A 10,896-nucleotide genomic window follows, 5' to 3' on the forward strand; every position below is an offset into this window, starting at 1 on the left:
AGCAGCAGAATGTCTCCATTTCTTTCCATGGAACAAGAGCTACCACAGCAGGCCAGCTGCTCCATCAGGAGAAAGCGAAATAAGTTTCCCCAGAGGAGCTCTGCAATGCCTAACAGTAAAACTGGATTTTTTCCTACTAACTACACCCCCTCTACATTCCTCCTTGCACTTATGTTTCTCCATAATATTAAGGGCTAAGGCCAGGGTATGTTTCATAGAATAGTCATAAAAAGTAGATTCCAAATTGGTTCAGTCACTGTTTCCCTAATTTGAACAGAAAGAGCTTCTATTGAAACTAATCTTGTAACCTATCTGCATTTGTCATTGGACCTTAGTCCTTGCTCTGGAAAGTTCGGTTTGATTTAAAAAACAAAACAAAACAAAAACCTGGGAAATTCCCTTCCTGTCATGAAGATTGAAAAAGCCACAAATAAAAAAAAATTTGGAACTCCATGAAAGTCACATTTGTCTGACATAGGCCCTAAAGCTCTTAATATGACAAAGCTAAAGTTAGACTTTTTTTTATACCCAAGAGGATAAAAGCACTTTTTTTAAAAAAGAAATGCAAATTTTAAAATCAAAGGCTGTTATAAATACATAACTCAGACATCTTCCTTTGATAGAGTTCTGATGTATCATTTAGTTAGACAAGTGAAAAGCATAACAATCCTCAAGTCCTACTTCCTTCCTCCTGCCCAGAGAATGCCACCCCAGGGAGCGAAGGCCTAGCAGTTACAGCCCAACTCCAAAGGATGGTGGTCAGAAGGTTCCCACAGGGCTGGGAAGTAGATCCAGACCACTGCACTGCCTGAGCCAGATGCACTGCATGTGGCAGACACTTCCCCAGTCAGTCTCCAAGCTCCGACTGACTTCCCTTCAGAGACTTTGGTGTAAACTTCACAAGAATATTATTCCCAAAAGAACATTTCTTGGACAGCCTGGTTTATAGTTCAAAACTAACAGGGCACAAGCCCCAACCACCATGACATCTGCTCTCCTCTGCTCATACGTCAAATTCCAGCATCCCCCAAGCTCACCAGACTGCTCATCTGGCACAAAACAGGATCAACATTCAAGCCTAGGAACAGCTGACACTGAGACTGGACATCCAGCTAGGGGCCCACAGTCAGCTCTCTGCAGGTTAATAAAACCTGTATCCACATGGACTCCTAGCTATCAAGTTATTATGAGTGACAACACTCAGATTCCCTGGACCACGAAGAAAGAAACACTAATCAGCCCCAGAGGCAGACCGTTTCCCTGAAGAAGGACCAAATTCACCTTAGGTCTCAGAACTGCTAGGGAACAAACCACATCCACCCACACACCTCCCAGTCCTATTTCTGGTTGCTCTGTAAGTAATCTCTAAGAAACACATAGTAGGCTTAGCACAGTAGTCTAGTGGCTAAACGCCTCGCCTTGTATGTGCTGGGATCTCATATGAGCACCGGTTCATGTCCTGGCTTCTCTAATTTCTTGCCAGCTCCCTACTTGTAGCCGGGAAAGCAGTCAAGGATGACCCAAAGCCTTGGGACCCTGCACCCACGTGGGAGACCCAGAAGAGGATCCAAGCTCCTGGCTTTTGATTAGCTCAACTCCAGCTGTTGGAACCACTTGTCTCTCCTCCTCTCTGTATATCTGACTTTCCCAAAAAAAAAAAAAACTTAAAAAAAAATACATGGAGATGAGGGAAATTCATCACAGTAATCATGATGAAATTACACTGCATCTACACCACACAACTTTCACCACCCCACCAATGGAAAATATGGCTAATTCCTTGCACAGCCTGAAAGCACGTGGAACATCTCAATCCCCATCCTATCAATGCCATTTAATCTCACAAATCCCCATATGCCTGGCTCACTTCCTTTAAAAAATCATTTTAAAATGGTTAAATAAGTAACCAATTGATTAAAAAAATACTTTGAAAGAGACTCAATTAAACTCTAATCTTTCACAGCACCAACATGGAATTCATAACACGTTAGCACATCTGTAAAAAGCCAGACATTGGGCCCAGCGCAATAGTGTAGTGGTTAAAGTCCTCATTTTGCACATGCCAGGATCCCATATGGTCGCCGGTTCTAATCCCGGCGGCCCTGCTTCCCATCAACTCCCTGCTTGTGGCCTGGGAAAGCAGTCAGAGACGACCCAAAGCCTTGGGTTCCCGCACCCGTGTGGGAGACCCAGAAGAGCTCCAGGGCTCTGCTCTAGCTGCTGTGGTCACTTGGGGAGTGAACCATCAGAAGGAAGATCTTCCTCTCTGTCTCTCTTCCTTTCTGTATATCTGACTTTCCAATAAAAGTAAATAAATCTTTAAAAAAAAAAAAAAGCCAGACATTCAGACTTGATGAGTAAATGAATATTAAGAATTTACTGGGCCCGGCTCAGTAGCCTAGTGGCTCAAGTCCTTGCCTTGCGCCAGGATCCCATATGGGTACCAGTTCTAATCCCAGCAGCCCTGCTTCTCACCCAGCTCCCTGTTTGTGGCCTGGAAAAGCAGTGGAGGATGGACCAAGCTTTGGGACCTTGCACCCATACGGGAAACCTGGAAGAGGTTCCTGGCTCCTGGCTTTGGATCGGCGCAGCTCCGGCCATTGTGATCACTTGGGGAATGAATCATTGGATAGAAGATCTTCCTCTCTGTCTTTCCTCCTCTCTGTGTATCTGACTTTTCAATAAAATACATAACTCTTTAAAAAACAAAGAATTCACTGGGGCCCGGCGCGGTGGCGCAAGTGGTGCACGCCCGGGATCCCATATGGGTGCCGGTTCTATCCCGGCAGCCCCGCTTCCTGTCCAGCTCCCCGCCTGTGGCCCGGGAAAGCAGTTGAGGACGGCCCAAAGCTTTGGGACCCTGCACCCGCGTGGGAGACCCGGAAGAGGCTCCTGGCTTCGGATCGGCATAGCATCGGCCGTTGCGCTCAGCTGGGGAGTGAATCATCGGACGAAAGACCTTCCTCTCTGTCTCTCCTCCTCTCTGTATATCAGACTTTCCAATAAATAAATAAATCTTTAAAAAAAGAAAATAAGAGATCTTTACTTGTTGTTACACACAAAGCACTGTGAGAGGCTTTGCAGGTAACCCAAGGAGGAGCACAACACAGTCTCTTCCTTCAGGGGTTCCTTGTCTAGTTGGCGGGCTGAGTACAACCAGTTATCACAGAGAGGCAGGATCGGGGCTGTAGATACTCAGGGAGGAAGAGAAGAAGGAAGGAATCAGCAAATAAAACATTATCTCCATGGCCAGAGCCTACAGGAATTAAGCAACAGGTATACAGTGAAACCCATCGATACCATTACTTTACTTTTTAAAATTTATCTATCTATTTATTTGAAAGACAAACTAATAGAGAGAGATCTTCATCTGCTGGCAAATCCCAAATGGCCGCAATAGCCAGGGTTGGGCCAGACTAGAGCCAGGAGTCAAGAACGCCATGCTGGTCATCCATTGAGTGGCAGGAAGCCATACACCGGTGCTTCCCAGCACGTTAGTAGGAAGCTGGATTGGAAGCGGAAAAGCCTGAAATCAATCCCAAGCCCTCTGACCTGGGATACAGGCATGTTAAGTGGCAGCTCCATGTTAGTGGATGCTCCACTACAACATATACTCTTTGCCTTCACTTTAATAGCTCATTTTTTTAGCTTTTTTTTTTTTGAGCTTTCATTTTCAAGATTGTTTTTAAAGTGCATTTCTTACAGTAAGATTCCTTGTTCTTCACTCAAAACAAAGAACAAAGCATGAGGGATTTGGGGGGAGGGAGAAGAGCAAACCAAAATGTAACCATCAGACTGCATTTTAATTTAACTCTATGCTTTCTTGAAAAACTAGTTGCCAAGATTAAAGCATTAACCACAGTGAGATCAGTAACGACTCTGAAGACAACACTGAACATGCTGCAAATAATAATAAGCTTATAGGCAATAACGTTTTGTAAGAGCAGGCAGAATTTTCCAACCCTTCTTCACAGCAGCCTGGACTGGGCATGGGAAACCGATTATCCCAGGAAAGGAAGATTAGGAAGGGAGAGGCTAAAAAGGCAAAGGGTGCAAAGTGCCACTGTGCTGGGGAGGCCGTTTCCTCCCAGGTCTCTCAAGGGAGTAGCAGGAAGCAGGAGCAACAAAGAGGGGACTGGGGCTCTGAAAGTTAGGGCGCCCCAACTGACATGAGGGCTTCAGTGGGTCGAGTCATATTATGCTTATTCGGTTCAATAAAATCTCACACTAAAGTAAATTATGGCTCCACGGCAGGCCATGCAGCTTGGCGCATGAGTCATTTGTAATAAAGTCTCCCGGCTGCTGCCCGAGTGTGTTTTAAATTCCCCTGGTTAGGTCAGAAAAGAACAAAAAGCAGAATTGGACTGGGAGCCTTGAGACCAGGACCTAAATCTGGCTCCAGCTCAAAATGGCTGTCCCACATTTCTTTCTTCCTGCCCTTATTCTTCCCCCATTCCCACGTTCCAACTTCCTAATCTAATGCTCACCAAAAACACACACACACACACTTGAATGGCACCAATTCTGTGCTTTTCCATAGGTTGTCAGACGTCAGCCTCATCACTTCTATTTTTTTTTTTTTTTGAGATGTAATTTGCCCTTTTCATAGGGACAAGTCAGTGGATTTTAGCATATTCCCAAGGCTGTAGAACCATTTTGGTGATCAGCCTCAGTCCCCTAAACAAACCCTATCTCCCTAAGCATTCACTCCTCATGTTCCTCGTTCCCCGGCAGTCACTAACCTACTTTCCATCTCCAAATTGGCCTATTTTGGACATTTCATATAAATGGAATCACACAGAATATGGCTCTGTATATCATTCTTGTTTTATATATGAAGAATCCAAGCTTCAAATAGCCTAAGAAACCAGTCCCAAGTCACAAAGCTACCAAGAGCGTACACTACAATAAGAGCCCAAGTATGATTTAAGTGCTTTTATGCCTGTTTTTGATTACAGTATGCTATTTCCCTAAGAGGAAGAGGTAAAAAGGTTTTGGTACACGTGGGAAAAGAGGGTTTTAGGAAGTCCAATTTCAGCGCCTTCTCTTTCTGTGAACTGCACAGGCAGATCAAGTAACTACTAGGCAGCACAGCAACTCCACTTCCACCCACAATTCACCCAGCTTTTGTCCCTTCCCCAAACGTCACCCTTTATGATCCTTTTACATTGCTAATATCTATTTCCCAAAAAAAGTCTATGTTAAGTAAGCATTCTAGCCCAAGAGAAATGTTTGATTTCCAATAAATGCACTAGTGCTTCTCCTTTAAAAAAAAAAAAAAAAGATTTAACACACACACACACACAGAGTGAAAGTGAGAGAAATGTATTTATGTATTAAGTGGGATGTATTTATCTGCTGGTTCACTCCTCAAGAGCCCACCACACTGGAGCTCAGACACACCAAAGCCAGGAATAAGAAACTCCATTTGGGTCTCCAACTTTGGTCTCAAGTCCTCGGGCCATCATTCACTGCATTTCTAGGTGCATTAGCAGGAAGCCTGATTAGAATGGGAGTAGCTGGGGCCAGCACAGTGGCATAGTGAACTTATCCTCCACCTGTGAAACCAGCATCCTATATGGGTGCTGATTTGAATTCCAGCTGCTCCATTTCCCATCCAGCTTTCTGCTTATGACCTAGGAAAGCAATCGAGGATGGGCCAAAGCCTTGGGCCCCTATACTCACATGGAAAACCCAGAAAAGTTCCTGACTCCCTGCTTCAGACTAGCTCAGCTCTGGCCACTGGGGCTCTTTGAGGAGTGAACCAGCAGATGGAGTATCTCTATCTCTCCCTCTTTCTCTTTCTCTCCCTCTTTCTCTTTCTGCAACTATAAATTTCAATTAAATTAATAAAACTTAAAAAAAAAAAAAAGCATGAAAGTAGCCAGGAATTGAAGGGGCACTCCAATATGGAACACAGGGGTCCCAAATTGTGGTTTAATCCACTGTGCCACAGTGTTTGTCCCTCTCCTTCCTTTTAAATCCTAGCCTCAGTTAACACTAAACATGACAAAAAAAAGAAGTGAAGAATGCTGGCAGGAACATAGCTAAGCAAAAGCAAGAGCTATAAAAATCCAAGAATTACAACTCATATAAAATACTTTCTGCTTTTTCCCCTTGTTTTATGTGTTATGTATATATATGGCTTAGATCAAATGATACCATACTAGATGATTAAGTTCTTTCTAGTCCTTGCCATGCATCATCCAACATAACAAAGTGGATGTACTATAATGATCATCATTGTAATTACTTTTTCTCTCCTAGGAAAAATACGTAGAAGGGAAATGCCCAAGACCGAGCTCAGTGTCTTCAGTTGACTTTACTTCCACAAAGAGTGTATTGACTGGCACATAGTCCACTCACTCTGTTAACACTAACATAGCACCTTAAAAAACAACACTATTTATTTATTATTTTATTTATGTGGAACGGCAAATAGAGATTTTCTGTCCATTGATTCACTCACTAGAGGCCTACAATGGTTAGGGCTGGGATCAGGCCAAAGTCAAGAGCTGGGAACTCAATCTGGCTCTCCCATATGGGTTACAGGAACTCAATCAGTTGACCTATCGCTTGCTGCCTCCCAGGATGCACATCACCTGGAAACAGGTATCCAGAGCAGAGCCAGGAGGTGCACACAGGTTCCTGACAGGAGACACAGGCCTCCGAAAAGGTGTCTTAACCACTACACCAATACCTGTCCCTGGGCCCCCACCATTATTCTAAACAAATACATATATTAACTCCTAACAACTCTAGGGGTAACCAGTATTATAATCTCAAGTTCTAGTTGAGGAAATTGTGGTATGGCACAACTTCCACTTGCCCAAGTTCTTCCACTTAGTAGGAGGTGAAACCAGGATTAAGGAAGGCTGCATGCACTGACCATGGCATTCCAACCAGATACATCTTAGTCCTTCCAATTTCTCAAAATGGAGAAACTTGTGACAAAGTACAACAGTTAGGAACTATACTGGATCACAAAATAAGAAAAACACTTTTCCATCTGCAATACTCCACCCTGCCTTTCTTCAGAAGTGCTTGGAGCCTTTATCTCATTACTGCTAAACCCTCAGAGAGAGGAAAATCAACAGAGGGGGTTGTATCTTCAGCAGCCAGGAGAAAAGAAGACCAAGGCAGGGTATCAAATCATACAAACTTCACTTACAATTCAGTGGTCTTTGTACGGACCAAACAACCCTTCAAAAATATCTCAGAGTTCTGTTTTCCCCGTTTTTTTAACTTCTAAAATATCATGGGAGCAGGTATTGTACAACCACTTGGGACATCTGCATCCCATATGTGAATGCTAGTTCAAGTCCTGGCTATTCCAAGATTCCAACCCAGCTTCCTGCTAATGCACACAGGAGGAAGTGGGTGATGGCCCAAGGGCTTGAATTCCTGTCACCCAAGCAAGAGACCTGGATAGAGTTTCTGGCTCCTAGCTTCCAGCTGGCCTAGCTGTAGCTGTTGCAGGTGTTCAAAGAGTAAGCCAGCTGAATGGGTGGGATCTTTTGATCTCTACCCCACCCTGACTTCTGTGTGTGTGTGTCTGTCTGTCTTAGTCACTCTTTCAAATAATCTAAAAAATAATTAAGTACTTTTTATATTGTCTACACTGACCCCAAGAAAAAAAATTATAAAATTTAAGAAAGAAGCATTACGAGGGGGGGTAGAGTTGAAGGTAAAATGCTAAAAATTTTATATATTACAGAGCATTACAAATGGCACACTTTAAAGAGACGCAGAAATTGTGCGACTGTTGCCATCCTTATAGTCTGATGCTTTCACACCCAGAATGAACACTAGATTTTTAATTGCTCAAGTCCTTCCACCCTAGAGGCACTTTCACTTTGAAATGATGATTAAAGTCTTCCAGAGGCTTGCAAGTTAAGAATGGAGAGTGCTTTCTCTTAACATTCCACGTCCCTGTTAATCAGAAACCAATATTCATAGAACAAAGTTGAGACTGCATCTGAATGAACTTGACTTTATCAAGACAGTCTTTTAAAGGAGAGCTAGCTGTCTTTCCAATATGATTATCTAAAAAGCCGGGGGGAGGGGGGAGGCATCCTGAAAATACACTTAGCAAGTGCCACCTCACAAGTTTTTTTTCCCCAGTACATTTTTACCCTCCAAAATAAAACCCCCTCACACCAAAAAGGAGGGAAGATATTACATGGAACAGAATGCAACTGCTTCAATGCTACCACCTGTGCCCTCCTGGAGCTTTCCTTTGGGGCGGACAGACTCCAGAGGGTGAAGAGAGTTAAATGGGCAGATTAGTTTATGATGCAGTCAACTAGAAAAGCCAACAAAGCAAAATACAAAGGTATGATTGTATTTCTTCAGTTGGCTTTTAAAGAATAGAAATCAGCACCAACTAGGGTGCCTTGAAAACCTCTCCGACTTGTTGTAATGGTAATCTGAAAAATCAATAGTTGTAAAACAGCAGCAGCAATGGAGGGCGTTTTAGGAGAAGTGGAGAGAAACTTCTGAGCACAGAAAGGCAAGGAAGCACTGTCGGGAAGCAGTGCCCAGGAGAGGGTGAAAGTACACATTCTGAGAATCTACTTTCTCTAAAAACAGCCAGGCTTCCCAGCAGCTGTGTGCCCATGGCCTCTCAGAAACCAGCTCTCACAGCAAGGCCCCACCGAGAAGGACCAAGCTCTGGATGGAAGATGTCAAACCACCACTCCTCTCATTTATCCCAAGTAAAATAAAAGCTTTCTAAGTAGATATCCAGGCCAACTAAAAGCTACAGTAGCAATGGGGACCCTACCAGAATCTATCTAGATATTTAGCACCATCTATGGTAGTCCTCGTCAGATTGAGGAGATTAAATACGAAACTCTGGGTCCAAACTCACAAACTTGGAAGCACTTACGCAGCCCGGAGTCTCAGGTTCCGAGCTCAGCATTGCCATTTCTGAAGTGCAGCCACAAACCATGTGCGTCAGACTCCATCCCTGCTTTCCCCCAACTCCCCGGGGTCTTCCCAAGTTTGATTCTTGGGGCCCACTGCCTTTTCCACTCAGGCACAATCCGATCCGGCCCAAGACGGTGTATTTCTAATAACACTCCTAGGGTGACAAGAACGCCCACTTTTTTCTGAGGATCAGAACGGTAAACCCACAGCCTTCTTCACAATGGTGTCCCTAGACTAAACACCCCTCTGGGATGCCAATGCTTCCTCCCATCCAATCGATTTTCTCATTAAGGCGCGCTACTTAAACTCTTCTCCAATCCCCTACCAGTGGCAGTTTGTTGACAAGGAAACATGAAGTTGGAGAAGGTTAAAGACAGCGTGATCCCCCATCCCTTCCCTCTCCAACTTCTTCACCAGATCTCTGCGCACACTTCATCGACACACGCCCCCACTCCAGCCAGGGACTCCTGCACACCGCTCTCCTCCATCCTCCACCTGCCACCCGAGAACCGCAGCTCGGGCCCACTCGACCCCCAAACCCCAGCACCTTTCCCCACTCCTCGGGCGTGGAGGACCCCGGCCCTGCCCAGTGCCCCGCGCGCACAGCCGGGGCCGGGCCCTGCTCCTGAGCTCCCGCGCTCGGGCGATCCTCGCGCCGGCTCCATGACGAGCTCCCGGCGGCTCCCCAGGCCCCCGCCCACGGGGATGCCCTCTCACGACACCCCGGGTCCCGGCAGACCAGGTCCGGGCGCCCACTTTCCGCGTCTTCGCGGGTTGTTTGGCGTGGGCATGGGCGCAGTCCTCCCTCCACTTGGCCGGCCCTGCCCTCTCCGCCTCGGGCCTGCCCGCCTTACCAGCCGGCAGCCCGGTTTCGGCGACATCGCCGGCAGGGCCAGGCTCGGCCCCGCCGCCCGTGGGGGAGGAGGGACAACTGTGGTTGTGGGAGCACTTGATGTCGCGGAAGAACTTCTGGGTCTCGCGCAGGTTCTGCCTCAGCCGACCCAGGTAGCGGCGGTAGCGACCGAAGCCCCGGATCAGCTCGCGGATCATTCCGCCGCCGCCGGGGCCGGGACCCGACACGGGCTCGCCGCCCCACGGCACCCCGTCGCCCTCCATCTCCTCCGCGCGCTCAGTCTTTGCGGCTCGATCCCCAGCCACTGGCCCGGCCTCCCTCCTCCCCGCCCCCCAGGGCTTTAGGGAGGAGGAATCCGCCTCCAGACGCCCCCGCCTGCAGTCGGCCGAGCTTCCACCATCCGTCACGGCCGAGGCAAACAAACCAACCCGCAGTGCGCCGCGATCGGAACCTTCCTCACCCCCTCTCTAGGAGCGTGAGGGAAGGATGACAAGGGGACGCAGTCCCCGCAGGGCCTCCTGGGACTTGTAGTCGGGCCGGGCCGGAAACCAGAGGCGGAGGCGGTGGACCAGGCGTCTGTGATTGGAAGGGACTGGCTACCCTCAGCACACCTTGGGTGAAAACCTAACCCGTGCTTGTGGTTACATGCTATTCTCACTTGAGAAAGTGTATCCTTCTTCCTTCAAGAGTATTCGGGAGTAGAGGGATTCTGCAGAATTCGTGCGCAGAAGTGGGGTGCCTGACCGTAATCAGAGCAGAAGATTTTAATAACAAAGAAAAGGAAGGAAGTATGATCGCGATGGTTACCAGGAGTGGCTGTCTCCCTTTCCCAATACAGTAGAACCTGGGGAATTGGCTGGAAATAAGAAAGTCTTCTTTGTCTTGCGCCCCCACCGCACCCCACGCTCCTCCCCTATTCTGCCTGGATGAGTCTATATGTGGAGAGGGGAGTGGTGTGAAAGGGCGGATAGGAACTTTATAGCAGAGTGGAGCTGGGTACTTGAAGGAAGAAGACAGGGCTGGGTAAGGGGAAGTTGAGGTTTGTAGCCGAACAAACCATGTGTGATTAACTCGGCTCCTGCTGATGTACACGCCTAGCACGCGCACTGACT

General features: G+C 46.9%; 1 protein-coding gene across 2 annotated transcripts in view; it reads right to left on the reverse strand.

The window, feature by feature from the left end:
* The window catches only part of DSTYK (dual serine/threonine and tyrosine protein kinase), a 52,527-nt gene extending 42,294 nt beyond the window's left edge, over positions 1-10,233 (reverse strand). For both annotated transcript variants that reach the window (XM_040985515.1, XM_040985514.1), the window contains exon 1: positions 9,786-10,233. In XM_040985515.1, the coding sequence (XP_040841449.1) occupies positions 9,786-10,047 (262 nt within the window). In that variant the 5' untranslated portion in view covers positions 10,048-10,233. The remainder of the gene's footprint in view (positions 1-9,785) is intronic.
* Between the last annotated feature and the right edge of the window lie 663 nt (positions 10,234-10,896).

Source organism: Ochotona curzoniae, unplaced genomic scaffold (genome assembly GCF_017591425.1).
Source record: "Ochotona curzoniae isolate NIBS_2020 unplaced genomic scaffold, NIBS_Ocur_1.0 contig_430, whole genome shotgun sequence".
In the NCBI taxonomy this organism is placed as follows: domain Eukaryota; kingdom Metazoa; phylum Chordata; class Mammalia; order Lagomorpha; family Ochotonidae; genus Ochotona; species Ochotona curzoniae.